Consider the following 19116-nt stretch of genomic DNA (forward strand, 5'->3'; position numbering starts at 1 on the left):
TTCTGCACAGGCAAGAGAACACAAGTTACCTCCTTAAAATTGGAAATGTGGGCAGAGGAGGCCAGGAGGCTCGAGTGTTGTATATGAATGACTTTATTTAAGTATGCTGGGCACCACCAGGCAACATGGTTTGGACAGTGTGCGAGGGAACAGGCAGACCAAACAAACGCTAGATTGGAGACAGCACCATCCTGCCCAGTCACTACAGGTTACAAAATGAGCACTGCTGCTGCAAGGCCAGCGGAGGGGCTGGGGGCATGGAGAGCACTGCCTGGGGCACACAGTAATGGAACTGAGAGGAATTGCTGGAATTCCCCTCTGTGTGCTGCAGCAAGTCAGCAAGAACACAACCAGTTTCCAGCAGAAGGCTGAGCATTGATGGCTCTTTTCTGACAGGTTCTTGCTTAAAAAACAGTCTGCTCCAATGGGGCGAGGGGAACAAGCAGCCTAACCTCAGCTGGGAGAGACCACCCTACCCACCTGCCTACAGCCTCTCCAAACCCATGGGTGAGCCCCAAGAATGTGGTTCCTGCAGTGGCAACTGGCTGCTGCTTACTTTTGTCTCAGCGGGGCAGTGCACTGGCCTTTCCCTCACCTCTGTGGCAATCCTCCAGCTCTTACCCCAGCTCTGCACCCCAGCTCTGCACCCTAAGGTGATGTGTGGCAAAGAACAGAAAAGAGAGAAACGGAGGAACTGCCACCAAATCCAGCTCCATCGCTACTGCCATGTTCTGCAGAAAACTAATGGGAAAAAAAGAGAGCACCGAATAATGCACAAGTAAAACCGGAACAGTGGCATGCCCCAACACAAGCAGGTCTGCAGGCTGCCCAGGGCTGTTAGAGCAGTACAAGCAAAGCAGCCACCAGGTGAGCAGAAAGGCACTGCAGTGCAGTGAACACGGCCAGCAGGACAACTTCCTGCTCACACACGTGCCACTCACACCGGCCTCCCAGCGCTTTACTGTCCTCTCCCCTGGTGCATTCCCAGTGCCCAGCGAGTCCCCGCGGAGCAGGGACCGGGGGTGGTGCAGGGCTGGCCTTTCCGCTAAGCGTGGGTGCTGTGCGCAGTGCGAGCAGCGGGCAGCGGGCAGCTGGGCACCAGCAACACAAAGAAGACCCAAAGCATAAATCCCAGGTGCTGTGGTCAGTATTTGAGAGATCCTCAGACATTTCAATAAATAAAACAATTCTTACATTACAATGCACCTTCCCAATTATTATTTTGCCCCAGAATGGATAAAGTACACAAGAGTTATGCCTGGCTGTGAATACATGCTCCCTTTGCCCTGACATGGCAGGAAGGAGGGAAACAGCCTCGACTCTTACAAAGAACACGAGAAGTCAGCACTGTAAATCTTGGCAGGTTGAGGGGGAACACACAAGTGCCTTCATGCCCATTCCGGGGTACTTGCTTCCAGAGGAGAAAAGGTATTTAAAACAAGGTACGAGAGAATAACCGTCTAGTACAATGACAGCTGATTAGATTTGCTTTGTTCTACTCCATGCAATACAAACTAAGTCCTATCGCCAACTTCTCCAGCTGTGGTGCAGACCCCACATCAGGCTAAGTTACACACTCAAACACATACTCATACACCAAAACAGTGGGGGCAAACGGACTTAACTGTTGAGAATGTGCTTTCTCTTAATAAAAAAATGTATTAAAAACAACTTCAAAAACTTACTGATGGTGAAGACACCGCTGAAGAAGGAAGTAGCTATGGGGCCTCAGCTATGTTTCCAGACCATCCAGGTATTGCAGTCAGGCTGACTAAAGCCTGCACGAGCAGTCTGCAGTGGTTGGCTCCCTTCTGGCTTGCCAGGCAGTTTCTACAAGCTGTTCCCTTTGTTTTTGCTTATTTGTTTTACAATGACAGATGTGACTGTGATACAGAAAATAAGGAACTGAAATGAAAAAGGAATGGGCCATTCTGGAGAAATGCAGATTGGTATTTTCTCCTTTCCAATAAAAAAAACAAACCAAAACAAAACAGAAGTTAGTAGTACTAATACAACCCTCCTGCTGCTGTCGTCTTTGCTCAGTGACATCGGGGCATGCTGGCGCACACACACACACACAGGCAGCTCTCAGACACTCGGACTCAGAAAAGCGAGTTTAAGTGAGTCTTCGGAGGAGACTGAGGACAGGTCCCAGGGCTAGAAGGTTTTTCGGTGGATGGCACGAGCTCCATCTTCTTCATATTCCTTTTTCGAAACCCACATTTTCTTAAAGGTGTCCAGAGAGGCCAGGATAGAGCCACTATGGAAAGACAGGTATGTTACGGGTTAAAGGAAAATGCAGGGGCGCTCTCATAGTATCTCTGCAGAGATGGGCTGTTTCTATCCTGACATTCCCCGTGACAGAAAGGTGCCTAAGCTCAGTTACACAACACATACACTCTCTGGACAGTCACTCCCTCTCCCAGTATCCCCAAATGTGCCAGTGCTACAGAGCCTGGCACCACCTGCCCCCTCCCACACGACCTGGTGACTGCTGCTTCAAGAACACACCAAGCATTGCCCAGCTGAGCAACACAACCCCCCTGACACACAGCACCAGTTGGGATAACAACATGAGAGCTACTGAGTTGTGCCTTCCCAGCCCAATCCCACAGCAAAATGTGTTGCTGTACAGCACATACATACCCAATCCACGTGGAATACAATCTCTCCTGAGGAGCCGATATCTGGAAGAAAGAGAGAATCAGTCTGTACCTTCCCAAGCTGCAGTCTGCTCCTCCTAGCACACTGCCCACACTTCACTCTAGCTAGCACCTGACACAGATGTGATCTCTCCCAACAGAAAGACACCTGGCAGTCCCCACAAAATTGCCACTCTGGTCCAGAACCCTGGACAGGGGTCATGCCAGAGGAGTCACCTTCTCAGTGATGAAACCAGACTGATTTTCATCACAACAGCAAATGCTATTGGGCATGTGAGTGTCTCAGGAAAGGCATTTCTGATTTGAAGTAAATGGCAGCTGCAGTCTGAGCAACGTTCTTTCAAGGTCACAGACCAACACACTTGGTAAGTGACAAACACAAAAGAGATGGCTCTTACCCTTATTTTGACGTCCTTCGGGGCTAGTTTCTTCACTTCGCTCAACAGCCTGTCACCAAAGCCTACACAATACAGAAAACATGTAGCATGAGCACCTCAGCAAAATCCCAAGCTCCATCCACTAACAATGTGGACATGGCCTATGCAGTCCTACTCAAATATCCCATTCCACATCTTACAGAGGGTCCAGTCTGGGGAGGCACAGAACACAGACAATGACATAACAGGACTCTGTCTCACTGAGAGCTGAAACACTGGCACAATGGGCTCTTTTCCTAAGCAGCAACCCTGAGTCAAGCAAGCAAGGTTTTTAGCTAGGACCTCCTCCTTCTCTAGGCATTCTTCCTGTGGCTAGCCCATTTGTACAGTGGCTTGAATGGGAAGACCAGGATCTACTTGGAGATGTCAACCAGTGGGTAACAGACCCAGGGGTTCTGGCAAAGGGTATCTTTAAGTCAACAAGTACCAACTGAGCCCTGAAGGGATGGCGGGGCTGAAACCTTTCTGCACAGAGCTGATACTCATGCAGGACTAGGACCACTGAACTCTCACATATCAGAGACTGAAAGAAACCTTAGAAGATGGAAGAGTCCTTTTTAGAATCTTGTTTCAGTTATTGTGAGCTACAGCAGCAGGAATGAACACAGCTATTCTGTCCTTCCGCAGGCATTGATTGGAGGAAAACAGTAAAAGCCCTCCAAGCCCAGAAAGTGATGTATGAGGGCAGGTGTCCTGCATACCCAGCAGGATATGACTAGGACTCAGAAAATCAGGAAGTAAATGCCCTGATAGAGCAGAATTTACCTTCACCCCAGAGGACAAACTAGGTGATCTGGGTTATCTTCCCAGTTTCACGTGAGAAAGAAGCAAGAGATCAGGTATGTCACAGCAACTGAAAAAGGAGAGGCAGAAACCTTTGAAAAGCGTGGAGCCTCCAGACAGCACAATGTTGGAGAACAGCGTTCGCCTCAGATCCATGTCTGACTTTTGAATGGCAAAAACGAGCACTTCGTGAAGTCCTTCACATTCCTCCCCTATCAGGTCCGGCCGGAACAGGAGCTCTGGGGCTCGGAAACGGGCAGGGCCAATCTGCAAGAGCAGAAATCAGGACAGAGGGAAGAGAACAGTGTGGCTTTGTTCACTACCTACAGATGTGCCTGCCTTTCTTAGGTGAAGCTTCAAAGTCATGAAACTTCCTGGACACTCATGCTGCATCACTAGATCCCAAGTGAATGCCAGTTTGGACTACAAAGGGCACCATTTCCCATTTGCAGATGAGAGAGATGAAGAAACTTGCTCAGCCCCATACAGCAGGTCTGGCATAAAGGGAGCAAATCCAGCCCTGGTACTGGAGGTAAAACCTGTATTTCCTCTCTTTCAACCATTCTATAGTGGGCTCAGTCTTCTAAGGAGTATTCCTAACTCTTCAAATCAACTGTTAATGCACAGGAGACAATTCTAGGCATGACAAAAAGCACATATAAAACCACTGATGGATTTAGTGAGCTGACACCCACCCACACTCTATACTTGATCTGCATAAAATTTGTCAGATCAGAGCCTGCTCTCAAACAGCTCTGAATCCCCATTGTTATCCTGCATCCTTACCAAGGACTTTTGCACAAATTGAGGTTTCTAGTAAAGCTTTCTTTCCTGAAAAATTCTAGTGCCCAGTCAGCAGCCTAGGATGAGTTATAGTCTTTTAAAATTATCCCCTCCCACCTAACACCGCATGAAATTTCCCATCACTGGGGAGCTTTTCTGGAAACCCTGTGCCTCACATGAGGAATTCTCCAGGAGTGGTCCTTACAAACCTCAATAGTGCTTCCATCTGGCAGGTAGTACTGAGCCTTCTCAGTTTCCAGAGTCTCATCCTTCTGGGGATTTATTGACAGGTAGCAGGCACGCTGGAGAGGAAACAGAGTCAGGGAGAGGGAAATGAGATGGGTAAACCCAAATGCCTCTTAAAAAATGTTTTTCTCACAAATAATTAAAATCCATGTATCCCTTTGGGGAGACTGATTTCAACAGTATTATGTGCTAGAGAAAAGACCTTTAAGGCTCACAGCAGGTAAACTACCTTGCAATATCCCACTTGTGATCCCTAGCTGCCGTGAATTTTACTCCATGAAGGGAAACAAACACTACTGAAAGCTATCATCAGACCCTGAAAAACTGCAGCACAGGTAAATGCAAAACTGACTCTGAACCACCAGCCCATCTTCACCTCCATGTTAACAGCCTCTCAACAGGGATTAATGTGATTTTGACTATAACTCTCTCAGAATATGGGACAGCTGAGGTTGCCAATGAACTCTGGAGGTCATCTTGTCCACACAGGGTGCCCTAAAGCAGGCTGTTCAGGACCACATCCAGGTGATATTAACAAGGATGGAGACTCCACAATTCTCTAGACAAACTGTGCCAGCAGTTTGCCTCGTGCTAAAGGAAGCTTATGTTCAGCCAGAACCTCCTGTGCTTCAGTTTGTGCATCTTGTCCTGGGCATCACTGAAATTAGTCTGGCTCTGTTTTCTCTGCACCCTCCCTTCAGACATTTATATACATCAACAAGACTCTCCCCATACATTTCTTATGGGTCAACAGTCCAAGCTCTCCCTGCCTTTCCACATATAAGAGTCCTTTAATCATCTTAGTGGCCCTGGACTCCCTAACGTAGATAATGGATTTAGGTGCAGAGCTACGTAAGCTGGAACTTCCCACCAGATTTCACAAGTCACAACTTCCCTTGAGAAGAAACCCCCTCTTGGACAAACACAGAAACAAGGCAGGGCATCACCTCCTTGATGGTCTTGACAATCTCAAACTCAGAGGTTGTGTGGAAGTCATAGCCTTCTTTCCGGAGATAGAGACGCAGGAAGCGGGAGACATCCCGGCCAGCGATGTCGATCCGCATGATGGAGTGAGGCATGGCAAAGCCTTCATAGATGGGAACCGCGTGGGTGACGCCATCCCCAGAGTCCAGCACCACTCCCGTGGTCCTGCCGGTCGCGTAGCTACCGAAGGGACAAAGGCTCAAGTCAGAACAAGCGACTCAAAGTGAGCCCAGGCAAGCAGCACATTCACACTCAACGCAGGAAGCAGAGACTTCACACAAACAGAGCCTAAAAACTCCTCAAAACTCAAGTTCTGTTTGCAGTTCAGAACATTTCCTGTAAACTCTTTATTACACAAACTGAGTTTCAGTTCTTGCATGAAAAGGGGGGAAGGCATCACTGAGGTCTTCCACGGGTTTTTTTTGTAGAATGGATTTCATGGCAACATTCCACAAACAAAATTAAAGATGAAAGACACTTACAGGCTAAGCACAGCTTGCATGGAGATGAATAGTGCTGGCACATTGAAGGTCTCAAAAAACACCTCAGCAGCACGCTCTCTGTTCTTGCGTGGGTTTAGGGGTGCTTCTGTCAGGAGCACAGGATGCTGGGAAAGAGAAGAAGGAGCTGTGCTGCAGTGATCAGGAGGCAGGACGGGTGTGTTCCTAAATGCTTCTGCTTATTTATTCACTTTAGGAACCACTGATGCAAGAGGGCAGGTACAAAGGAGTAATTTCAGCTGAGCTGTATTAGACTGAATAATTTCTATTAGGTTGGAAGACCAGCAGGGTCTAGTCTGGTCTAGTTATGAAGTGTTAGGAAATGTACTCTGTAACCGTGACCCATGAAGGACAAGTAAGATGATTCTCAGTGACAAAAAATCAGTCAGATTAGCCAAAATACACACCCTAAGAAAGGGTGAAGGCATATGGTCTTTTAGCACAGGCAGACAGAAATATTCCTACTCCACAGCTTAGATTGCTCTCAGACATTTAATAGTTTTTTGGTCTGATTCTTCCAGACCACAGGACTGTGGTTTTCTCCTTCCTCACTTCAAATCACGTCACTGCTGAGTGGATAAGCCTGATGTACAGGCAGAACAGGAAAAGTCAGAAACACTTGGCCTAGAGAAGAATCATTAGAGAGAGTGTGAATAGCAAACGTGAAAGGCAGATTTTCAGTCAGGCCAGACCATCAGATCTGGAGAAGAATTCTGCTTGGACACTTCTTGGGCAGTATCTCCTGAGAGATGAAAGAACCTAATTTAGCAGCAGACACACATTCAGAAAGAAGGCCAAAGGAAAAGTCCCAAATCCTTCCAAGTTCCAAGGCTCCTTGTGTTACACATGCACTGAATGATGCCTGTGCCTTTACCTAATGTGGTCTCTCACCTCTTCTGAGAAAGTCTGGAGCTGGTCTTTAGAATAAACGTACTGCCAGATGCGCTCCATGTCATTCCAGTCCTTCACTATGCCATGCTCCATCGGGTATCGGATCGCAAGAAGACCTCTGTGCTCCTGAGCAAACAGGAAGAACAAGAGAGCGTTCCAACAACCACACTTCGGAGCACTGTGACTTACTGTCAGACTCACCTTCAGTTTAGATCCCACTAAAAGATAATTTATCTATAGCATACAGGGCAAAACCTCAACATTCATCACAAACATCTCTCCCAGAGAAGCCAAGACTAGACAAGGCCTTTTCATACCAAGTAGGAATGTCTACATATGACATTTGCAGAGCATATTCCATCACAATACTTTTAAAGTCAGCACACAGACACCTATCATATGGTATCTTTGTACTACCAGATCAGCCATGATATAAAACATAATAGGATGCTACTGAGGAATGCAGTTTGAAGGGCTCACAAGAAATGTGACCACACAACTGACTACATGCTGACATAAGCAGGACTGTGGAGAGAGAGGGCAGGAAGATACACAGCAGTTGAGTAGGGTCCATTTCTAAAGTTCCCAGTCAAAAGTATGTAACCATATAGAGCTAGTGGTAGCCTAAAAGGAAAAGAGAGATATCGAAGGCCTTGGGTACTAGGTCTGTGGTCAGCAGATTGGGACAAGAATTTAATTAAGCTTCACACTCCACCTTGGACAAACATTCAAGTGACAATCTGTTCTACTCTTCGGACCTACACGATACCAAAGAACCACAGCTCAGCTGCCACATCCCCTTCTGACAGCAGCACACTGAGATATATGGACAAGTGCAGTGTACAGGTGTTCTTACCTCTGCCTTTGGACCAATGAAAATGTCCCCTTCTAAAGCGCCAGCCATAACACGAACATGCTTTGGTCTGCCCACACTAGAACAGAGACAACAGAGTAAATGCTTCTACAAAGAGCTCAGATGGACCCAAGGATTGCATACTTTGTGTTTCTCTTTGTCCTAAACAGAACTTTCTCAGTGGGTGAGTCTGGGGTGCTACCAGGTGCAGAGAGACCCAGGTTTGCTCTGAGCTAATCTCAGAAATCAGAGGTGAAGGGGACACACTGTAGACAGTTCTGAACTGGCTGGACATAAACCAGCTGAGTCTGGCCATATTCTCACTGATTATTCAAGACTCACCTGTTTTAACAGTGCCTGGCATGAACATGGCTAGACTGAGCAATTGTCTGAGGTGTTCGATCCACATGTACTGCCTGACCTCAGGCAGACTTCTCAGATTAGACATTTGTGTCCCATACCCCACCATCCCACACAGAACATATTGCTCAGAACACAAAACTACTCACTAAAACTCCACCATATTGAAAATAAAAGCCAGTGACTATTCAGAGTTCCTGTTCCAGAAGTCTTCATCCTGGCAAAACTCTTAGAAAACTTACAAAAAAGTCTGGCAGCAATCAAGACAACATACCACACACTGAAAAAATACAGAGGTCTTCACACTTCTTATCCCAAATTTTACTTTTTCCCATGTCCTTTTCCTCATGCGTGCAGATTAAAGGATCCTACAGCTTTGGTTGTGCGTTGAGCCTGACAAAGTGATGCCATCTTTTACAATACGTGTGTGTCCCCAAAAATCTCAAAATATTTAACAGTGGAGCACATCTCACATTTAACCAGGAGCACATCTCCCAGATGCTTCTTTGCAGCAGGCAGAAAAGGGGCGTTTTTTCATTCATAAAACCGGGCAATTCTTCCCCTCTACAAATCAAAGGATTGGTTCACAGCACTAAGAAGTTACCAAGACCAGCAGAATACTTACTAGTTAGGAAAGCAGTATTTTGGTATTTGATCCCCCGCAAAACCTGCTTTAATCACACCCGAGCCCTGTGGAAGCAAGAGACAAACACGTGAGCTTATCGCTCGTTCCATCAGCTTCACAAGTTTCAGAGGAGTAGCAAAGTACATCAGGACTGCCAGATCCGCTCCTTCCTACTAGGAAAAAAGCTCCCCAGGGACTGACTCTCCAGGCTGCTTGGAGATGGGAAGCGCCAGCTTGGCTGTTGGAGGGAGCGACTGGCACCCTCTCTGGCACTGACACATCTCACAGGGTACAACCATGTACCCTGGTACTGTTCTGCACACACTCAAACAAACACTGCCCTGTACTGATGAGTATTTTTCTAGCCAGGATTACTGTGAGGGCTGCAGGAGCCTAAATCCACACTCCACAGGTGTCTGTCAATATTAGATAACCTCTGTGGGGAGGAGAACACTCCAGAAAGCCCAGCAAGAATAACTGAACTCGCCAGCTTCAGGAGGCACTGGAGGAATGAAGGCTACAGGCCTCTCGAAGGAGATTTGGAAAGGATGGAGGGAGGGCAGATAAAGTCAGAGAAGGAAGTAGCAAAGAATTGCGAGAAACAGACTGAAGAAGAAATGGGGAAAAGATGATCAGATGGTGGATGAACTAGCTAATGCTAAGGAGGCAGAAGTGTGGTCAGAAGAGAGACTGGAAACCAACCCAGACTGTGGCTGTGAAAGGACAAAGGTGCCGGCTACACTGCAAGGGGAAAGGCTGGGGGCAGGAAGCACAGCTGACGGGACAGAGCTCGTTCAGAAGAGCCAAAGCAGAGATGAGAGATGGCAGTCAGGAAGGCACAGATCCAAAGAGCCTTCTGCAATATTCCAAGCAGCAAACACAGAGCGGGTAAAACCAGCCACAGCAAGGCCCTGGCAGGGAGTCAGCGCTGGGCATCTGGCCCCACAGCTCTCATTCCCTGTCCAGAAGCATCCTGGGAACACCATCATCAACTTGGATCTGTGCTGACTTCTTCCCCTCCTCCATTTCCTCTCCCTACACAAGGGAATGACATCTTGAAACAATGAGCAGCTTGCAGGAACACCCAAGTTTTGCTGTGGAGCGGATTTTCATAGGATCTCCTCAGATAAGCCGTTTCACCGGTAATCCCGGCCTACCATGGGCGCAAGCTCTTCTGCAGAAAGAGGAGCAGTTCTGCTCAGCCCCATGGTGGGAACAGTGTGTGTGCTTGCACTGAAAGCCGTGACCTGTGAAGTGCCTGTTCACTCTCAACAGCCCTGCAGTAGGAATGCACAGCCCCATGGTGGGAACAAAGTGTGTGTGTGCTTGCACTGAAAGCTGTGACCTGTGAAGTGCCTGTTCACTCTCAACAGCCCTGCAGTAGGAATGCTCTACTTTGGAGGCCAAAAAGATATTCTGGCTACCCCATCACATTTTAAAGTGAGTAGCAACAAGCTCTTCCATAGCTTTCCATTTCTCACCACCTCTCATGGGTCAGCATCACCACTTCTGCTTCGAGGCTGGGGCCAGATGAGTTGCTCAGGGCTCTGCCAGGCAAGCCCTGGCTGCAGTGGTTTCCGAGCTGCCTTCCCGGTGCCAGAGGTTACCAGCCAGAGCAGGCTCAGCAGGAAGGAACGTGGGGCGGCCCAGCCTCTCCCGTTCACAGTCCAGCGCTTTACTGCCAAGCTACTTCCACCAGCAGTTCCAGCAGGGATGTCAGGCTCTGCACAGGGTATGTGCACTCTGCCACCAGAGCAGGGACACTCCTGTCTCTAAACACCAGAGTCAGATTTGCCAGGACACATCTGTAGGAGAGGAGTGTCAGGAATACTGTGCAAACCAGACACAGCTATTTATAAAGCATATGAAAGGCAGATTGCTTGGATCCTTGTCTGCTGATAAACACCTGCAGCCAGGCTGGCTCCAGGAGCACACCCAAGCTGCCAACTGGGCAGGACTAAATACTTCCTTTCCACACGAGGGACTCAGCTCCAGTTGCATCCCAAGGTCTGCACTAACTGATATCAGTGTGACAAAGTGGTGGGTGAAGTGTTAAAAAAACTTTCCTTGAGACAGACTCTCTTCTGGCTATTCCCTTCAAAGTGAAACAAGGAACAAACCAAAACCACTATTCTGATTTTTCTTAAACAACTCTCTACCTGGGAAAGAATACAATCCTGTGGCAAGTCTTGCAGAAAAATAATTGAATGAAATGCAGCAACATAATGTAACCACATTAGAGTATTGCACTAAGTGAATATTTTGCTCAGGATAATGAGTGATCTTGTTGGTAGCACATTCTGCTGCGGGGAACTGGTTTCAGGAGAACAATGATGCTCCTATTTTAACTTAGAGATTAAAACTTCCTTATGTCAGGCCAAAAATTGCCCAGTGTGTCCTGGTGAGATTCCCAGCAAGTTATGTATTTTAAGATTTACATACTGAAGTTCAAAGTTAACCAAATGTGTTGGGAGTTCAGAACTCCAAGTTGGAGTCAAAGAAAAATGACTGCTTTGAATGTGCTGGTGGGATGGGGCTTCAACACAACTGTGCTTCCAAGTGCCTGGGAATAAACCAAAACAGCTGTTTGATATTTCTGCACTACAAAGACCTGACTGCACGTTCTGACCTATTCAATTTTTCTTGAAAACATTTCACTTCTTTGAAGAAATGTGCACACTGAGTAAATCTGTTTATTATAGACCAGTTTGAGATTCCTATGCAATGAGAGGAAAATGTTTACATTTTGAAATAACTCTGATTCAGAAGGTTTAAAGACCTGTTTTTTCAATCTTTGTTTCAAGTAAGCAAAAATACATGCATCTTCTCTTCTGTTACAAACTCTGATTGATTAAAACTAAAAAAATTGAAAAATTTATATTCTTCCACCAGTAACTATCCTGACTGGGTTTTCATTCCATTTTATCTGGCAGCAGTTTATTTTATTTCTTTTTAAATTTTAATCTGAACAAAAGAATAAAAGAAGAAAAACTACATGTAAAATGTAAAGGTCAAGGAAGATAAATTCATTAAAAATTATTGTGAGTGTCTTGAAGGAACTGAGCTCATCCCTTAGCATACCTCATCTACTAGCTCTGTAGCCAGTTGGTTATGGATTCATTAATCTTGATGCATTTAGGACTCAAATTTAAATGGAAATCACCAATCAATCTTCCGTGTGGCACTTTCTATGGAGAGTGCACATTTCATGTTGTTGTAAAACTGTTCTATTTGATACAGAATTTAGAAGATCAAGAACAAACCAAAGACACAACAGCCCTTGCTGACAGCTCAGCTGCATTAAATACCACCACTTAGACTACAAGGCAAACGAGATAATTCCATGTTCCATGGAGGTCAAGGAATTTGCACTGACTTAGGCCACAGGTGGACTACTGACATGTGCCTTATTTCAGCAGGGCTCCCAGACCATTCAGAGAGAGCTTGCTGGACTGCAGATGGGAATACAGCTCTTAAAAATTAGGCAATGGAGAGTATAAAGTTGTGCTGAGGTACAGCTCCAACCTCCCACTGTACATTACAAAGCTCTCCCTGCTGAAAACATACAGCTAAGAGCAACGTGTGGTAAGAGAAAAAAACCTCTCTGTTAATTTTTTAGCTACAGAACTTCATGTCCTTTTGGAACACACTGAGATTTCAGTGCAGGGCTGGGACTGGAGGGGTCTGGCTCTCACCAGCTCAGTATCTCACTTCCCCCTTCCCACACACAGGCACATGTGAGACAGGATAACATTCAGCCTTCAAAAGGTGCCTGCAGTTCTTGCAGAAAAGCAGTAACAGAACAGCAGTGGGAAGAGAGGCACCTCCTCTGTGCAGCTCCACTTCCCATCCTGCCTGAACTCCAAAGAGTAGCAAAAATGCAGTGTCACCACGAGTCTCCTTGGCCCACAGCCTGCCAGCGTTCCAGGCAGATGCTACAACAACTGCTCCGTTCTACTTCTTGTACAGGGAGGGGAAGGGGACAAGCTCGTTTATCGGAGAAGCAAGAACAAGAATCAGCTTTGGTAAGACCAGCTGATAAAATGAAAAAAGACAGAGAATCAGCTGCTGCCACATAAACCCTTCTTCAGGTCTGAGGCAGGGGCAGCAATCACGGCACTAAATAACAAAAGGACACGCTGAAATTAAATATAGGCTGCTACTACGTTAATAGCTCAACAAAGTGATCCTCACAGAGCCACAACATCTAGAGATAACTTTAATGTTTAGCTAATCACTCGACAACGCAGCAGGATCAGTGCTGATACAAGCATTCCTAAAAACAATCAGCCTAGTGCATTTTTAACACCTTCAGTAGAGAAGATACATGTTTTTCTCAACACATTCAATTTTACTGCTTACTCTCATTTCCTATTAAATCTTTCCTTCAATGCCTAACCCAAATCCCTCTGCTGTAAGATTCAAGGGAAATAAACAAAGCCAGAACTGTATCAGAGGAACTGTAGAGAGGAATTTGGGATCCGTAATAAAGAAAAAGTCAGAAGAATAACCACCTTCATCTGAGAAGACCTACAATCATTCACTTTATGTAAAGCTAATGCAATAGGTCGAGAAGAGCCAGGCCAGAAAACCTGCTTCATATGGCAAAAAAAAAAAAAAAAATCAGGAGAAATTAAGCATGTGGAAGAAGAATGGAGCACAGTACTGACCCTTCAAAAGAACAGAATCTCAATCACTGGCGATAGAGGTCAGAAGGGAGGAGCACGGGTTTGTGACTCAGTACACTGAAGGAGGCTCTGTCCAATACACGCCCTCCCATTCCTTCCTGGATGGTCCTTCCTCCTGGGAGGGCAGCATGGATGGGGCAAACCAGAACTGGACCCAGAAATACCTCAAAGAGGCAGGGAATCACTGCCATTCATCTCCCTCAGAGCAATTCACACACAGACTGAAGGTCTGCTTTGTGCTAATGAGCAGCATCAGCACACTGGAGCAGCCATCTGCAACACTATGCTGATGCAACCCTGGGCACAGATCCGTCAGCAGTGGCTTTCCAAGGCATGGGAATCCATGCCTTGGGAACGGCACTGCCTTGTTGTGACCACTGTGCTGGATGCACTTGGGAGGGGCAGTACAAGAGGTCAAAGCTTCCCTCTCGCTGGGCCTGCGAGGGGTGCCTGGCTGGAGGGCTCCATGTCCTGCATGGGCCTAGGGAGGCGCCAGCACCCCCAGAGCTCGCTGGGGGTCCAACCACGGCCTGCCAGGAGCACGCTGGAACTCTGGCCAAGGCCTGCCCCGCAGCTCGCTGGGAGCGTGGCCATGGCCTGGCCCAGCACCCCCATTGTCCCCCCGGCACAAAGAGGGGTGGGGCGGGGCCGGGGAAGCCCCGCCTGACTGACAGCGCCAACTGCCAATGAGCGCAGGTGCTCTGCCGACAGTCCCGCCCCGCTTCGGCAGGTAGCAGCGGGCTGTCCGGCTGACTGACAGCTGTCTCAGCCAATGGGGGCGCGCCGCCCCTCCCAACCAGCGGCAACTCGGCGGCGGCGAGGGCTGCGCCCCCCAGCGCGGGGCAGCGGCCCCGCCGCGGGTGACTGCCAGCCGCCCCAGCCAATCGCGACTCGCCGAGGAGCAGCGGCCCCGCCCCCCGAGGACGCCGTATGGCGCCGTGAGAGGGCCGGAGGCGGCGGCCGAGCCGGCCGAGGTGGGGGGGCGGCGGCGGGCGGGGCGCGGCCGCCCCGATGACAAAGGGATTGCGGGCCCTCCCCGCTCCCGGGACGCGCGGCCGCCCGCACTCACGTTGTCTATCACGACGGGCTGGTTCGCTATCACATCGTAGGACTCCATGGCGAGGACCCGCCGCAGCCGCCCGTGAGGGAGCAACAGCCCAGCCCTCGGCGGCGCATGCGCGGAGAGGCGACGCGGCGCCGCCTGGGTGATGTATTCCTGCCGCCGCGGCGCCTGCCGGGAGCTGTAGTCCGACGCTGCGCAGAGTCAAGCGGGGAGGCGCCCCTGGAGCGGGGCATGCCGGGAGCTGTAGGCCGGGGGCGGGGCATGCTGGGAAGTGTAGGCCGGCGTGGGAGCGGGGCGTGCTGGGAGGCGGAGTGCGGAAAAGGGAATCCTGCGGACACATCCACGGCCGAGAAAGCGGGGGATGTTGCGGTCCGGGAGATAGCTGGGTATTTCCACCAAAAACGCTGCATCGCAACTGGCTGGCTTACGCTTAATAGATTCCTCACGCCTAATTTTTTCTAATAGGAAAGGAGAAAAAGTGATCCCATCAACTTCTGTAGTGGGGATCTATGGCTAAGGAAAGTGTTTTATTGTCCCATAATTTCATGTGATCATCCTTACGAACTACTGATCATAACACACCTGTTCCTCCCATGAAATACCAGTTTCTCTCCATTTTTGAGGCACAAGAACCACAAAAGAGGTGTCAGTATAAAGAATGCACATCAATAACATATCGGTATCGAACAATAAACACATTTTCCACTGACTAAGTATTCTAAAAGCACTTGGAATAATCAATGACTGAAACTCTGGGTCTTGAAATTAAGTAAAAGGGATTTCCATGCCACTGAGCACACCTGAAGGCTTGACTTATCTCTCTTGTCCCACGTCTCTCCTGCAGACATGGACTTTTCTCCTGTAGTTCCTGCCTTTAGCCCCAGTAGATAAGTTTCATCCCAAATGTTTACCTTCAGCAACCTTCCCCATTCACCTAGTCTAAGAGAGGTAGTTTTTGTACAGGATTGAGGGGTTTAAATGAAGGCCAGTGTTGTATCACTTCAGTGAATGCCAGGAGACTCTCATTATCGGTGTATGGAGCCAGCACAGCCTTTCATACATACTCTGTTACATTCACCTTCTCAGCTGACTGTAGCTGACTACTCGGGCAGACGTCAGAAAAAGTAGTATCATGGTAACGGGACAAGTGAAATATTTTTCACTGTGGGAAGTGAGGACACCAACTGCTCACCTCCTTTATCAGGGGATTGTCACTTGGCCGAGAGGCTGTCAGCTTCTTGACCATGTGTGCTCTGCCAAATGGAGTCGTCAACGTTTTTAGAATAAACTCTCACCTAACTAAGAAATGCATGTGCGTCCACCCTCTCCGCTGAGCACTTTACAGCTCATTTTTTTCCATTTGCCGACTAACACTCCATAGCTCATTTTTTTCCCTATTTGCTGATGAACAAGCAGGACCCTGCTCTAGCAGGGCCGTGTAGGACTGTTGTGCACACCCCACGCACATGAAGACACCTGGCTCTGCACAGCTGCGGCTCAGCAACGAGCCAGATCCTCGGCGTGCTTCGCGCGCAAGTCACAACCCGCGGTCCGAGCCGCCAAACTTCACCCGTCGGCAGCTTCCAGCTGCCTGCCAGGGCGCTGCCGACACAGGGGGGAGTGCAGGTGCCTCGGGCGCTGCGGGGGTGTAGAGGCAGAGCGGGCCCGCCGCGGTGTCCCCGGGCCCGCCCGCGGCCCCGGCCCCGCTCCGCGTTCCCGCCACCGCCTCGCGCGGCCATCGCCCCACCCCTCGCCGCCGCTAGGGGGCGCGCCCGCAGCGCAGCGAGGGGCGGGGGCAGAGGCGCGGCCGCCCTCCGGGCCGCGGGCTTCCATTGGTCAGGCTGTGCTGTCACTCACGCCGCCCTTGCAGCGGGGCCCCACCTTCTCCTCGCGGAGCCCCGCGCGGCGCCGCCATTGGTGGAGATGGTCTGTCAATCACGCCGCCCGGCAGTAGGCCCCGCCCCTCCTGCCGCGGCCCCACGCAGCCGCTTGGGCCGGGCCGGGCCGGGCCGGGAGCGCCTGGCGGGAGCGGAGCGGGTTCGGCACCACCTGGGACGGGCCGGGACCAGCCGCCTCCGGGACATGGAGGGCGTGCGGCCGGGCGGGGGGCCCTCCGCGGGCGGGCCGGGGTCCGGCTCGGGGTCCGGGTCTGGGTCCTTCCCGTCGCTGTTCCCGCCGGGGCTGCACGGTATCTACGGCGAGTGCCGCCGCCTCTATCCCGACCAGCCCAACCCGCTCCAGGTCACCGCCATCCTCAAGTACTGGTGAGGCGGCCTGGATGGGGCCGGGGTCTTGCGTGGAGCTGGGGGGAGCCGTGGGGCCGGCGCCTTGTGTGGGATAGGAGAGGGTTTGGGAGGAGTAGTGGGAGTGGGAGAGGTTCGGGAGAAGCGCTGGGGCTGGGGACGCTGCACGGGGTGCGCTGAGCGGCTGGGGAGGGTTGCAGCAAGGGGAGAGGGACTGGGGGCTGCCTCCTGTTCTAGGGGTGAGATGCCAGAGTTTTGGGTACAGGCAGCGGGTCTGGGGATGGAGGGATTGGGAGTGCGGTTGGTTGCCTAGGGCGTGTGTTTGGAAGGGGCTCCTGGGGAGAATGTGCTGGCAATAGGAGAAGGGTCTGGAGAGGTGTGCACTGAAGACAGGAAGGTGCACTGGGGTTTCTGGGGTGACTTGGAGGACCCCTGAGTGAGGGGTTGCTGACCAAAGCCCCAGCTGGGGCAGATCTTATGAAAAGGGAGAGCGTGCTACTCAGTGGAGGTGTTCCCACAGAAGGTGAGGCTCTGGAGTTTCCCCCTGGTCTTCTGGCCGGGAGCTGGGGCTGGAGTGTGGCGGAGTGAGCCCGCTGTGGCAGCCTGCGGGCCGGACACATGCCGGGTGTTCCCGTAAAGCCCACGGGCAGTGCCAGCTCCTCTTGGCCTTACGTAGCCGTGTGTTATCACAGACTGTGGATCTGCTGTTCAGTGTCTCTGCTGACACAGTGTCTGACACCGGGAACAGCAGTTGTTTATGTGGGAGAGTGGCATGAAGGAAGTTCTTGGATGTTTAGCTATCAAGATAAGTGTCTAGCATCTAATCCCGTGTGAAGAAGAGTTCCTTTTGCTTTTTGCTATCGCTTAGCTGCTCAGCCCCCTCTTCTGGGGCTAAGGAACATGATCAATTCACCCCTGAATGTTTGCTTTATGTGACATTGGCCAGTCCCTATCTCAGCACTTGAAAAAAACTAATAAATGCTCAACTTCTTTATTTACTGCTCATTTCAAGCTGTATGTCTTTATCTAATTAGTCCTGAGCAACAGCAAAATAACATCCTCCCTGTGTGCTGCTCTGACGGACAAAGCTACTGCTGTTGTTGTCCACAGAAGTGTTGTTTTTAAGTGATTCTAGCAAGAAGTTTGTCTGTTAGCCCTTATTGCCTAGGGGCGTATTGTATTAAAATGACACAGTGGGCTGAGATGAGATGTTGCAAATCTGAGACCTCAAAATGTAAATCGTTTCTTGGTCATGTGTGCATATCAGTACTTTGGTGGTGGTCTGATCAGTCTTTTTTTTACGCCTGTGTGTAATCTTGGATACTCATGAAGCGTTTCCAGTCACATTAGCACTTCTTTTCTACCAACAGCTTAAAGCATACTGACTATATTGGCATAAGATTTGTGGAGGTTGAGGGGAATTTAGGTCTGTAGTGAAGAATGGCAAAGACCCTTTTTTGGGAAGAAAGCTTTTTGCTTAAGGGATTGACTAGGGTTTCGCTGCAGCTGGAGCTCAAACACTGAAAGAATTGCTGATGGCAATGATGGCAGGTTGCAAGAAGTAATGTGAAGGCCTGTTTATCCTGCTCTTTTCCACTTTGGGGTTCCTCTGGCTGTTAGCTCGGCCAGCAGTGAGAGCTTCTGTTGTAGAGGTGATCTTCCTACTGCTGTCCTGTGCAGGAAATGCTTGTGTGAGGTACAGCCTCCATGGATGCCACAAGTTCTTTTTCTCCTGTTGTTGGGTGAAACTTGGAGCTTGGTTTTGTTAAGTCTGGTAGAACGACTCCTGCCACAACACTCTCTGCTAATTTGTCCTACTCTGCCTGGGCTGCCAGCTATTAGCTGGTTTAGATTAGAAGAGGAAATGGCTGAATGAAGTTGCCTGCCTTAGGAGAAATATTGTAACACTAATCAGCTTGTAATTATATGTATCAGTTTCTCTACGGTTAACAGCAATTTGGTTTTTTTTGTTCAGGGAGCTGAAGTTGTAGTCTTTG

The 19116-nt window shown here is 49.5% G+C and overlaps 2 protein-coding genes across 3 annotated transcripts in view; one reads left to right on the forward strand and one right to left on the reverse strand.

Moving 5' to 3' along the window:
* Window positions 1–75: 75 nt before the first annotated feature.
* ACTR1A (actin related protein 1A) lies at window positions 76–15030 on the reverse strand. Its single transcript, XM_041415284.1, has 11 exons — window positions 14883–15030; window positions 9126–9190; window positions 8144–8219; window positions 7288–7413; window positions 6379–6503; window positions 5860–6076; window positions 4876–4968; window positions 3976–4150; window positions 3062–3123; window positions 2647–2687; window positions 76–2260 (listed from the first exon to the last, which is right to left on the reverse strand). Exons 1-11 carry the CDS (start codon window positions 14928–14930, stop codon window positions 2158–2160), a joined length of 1131 nt encoding a protein of 376 aa, XP_041271218.1. The 5' UTR covers window positions 14931–15030; the 3' UTR covers window positions 76–2157.
* Window positions 15031–16841: 1811 nt separating this feature from the next.
* SUFU (SUFU negative regulator of hedgehog signaling) overlaps window positions 16842–19116 on the forward strand; it is an 83137-nt gene continuing 80862 nt past the window's right edge. For both annotated transcript variants that reach the window (XM_041415524.1, XM_041415525.1), the window contains exon 1: window positions 16842–17140. In XM_041415524.1, the coding sequence (XP_041271458.1) occupies window positions 16959–17140 (182 nt within the window). In that variant the 5' untranslated portion in view covers window positions 16842–16958. The remainder of the gene's footprint in view (window positions 17141–19116) is intronic.

The sequence above is a fragment of the Onychostruthus taczanowskii genome, unplaced genomic scaffold (genome assembly GCF_017590055.1).
Source record: "Onychostruthus taczanowskii isolate IOZ18803 unplaced genomic scaffold, ASM1759005v1 scaffold5, whole genome shotgun sequence".
In the NCBI taxonomy this organism is placed as follows: domain Eukaryota; kingdom Metazoa; phylum Chordata; class Aves; order Passeriformes; family Passeridae; genus Onychostruthus; species Onychostruthus taczanowskii.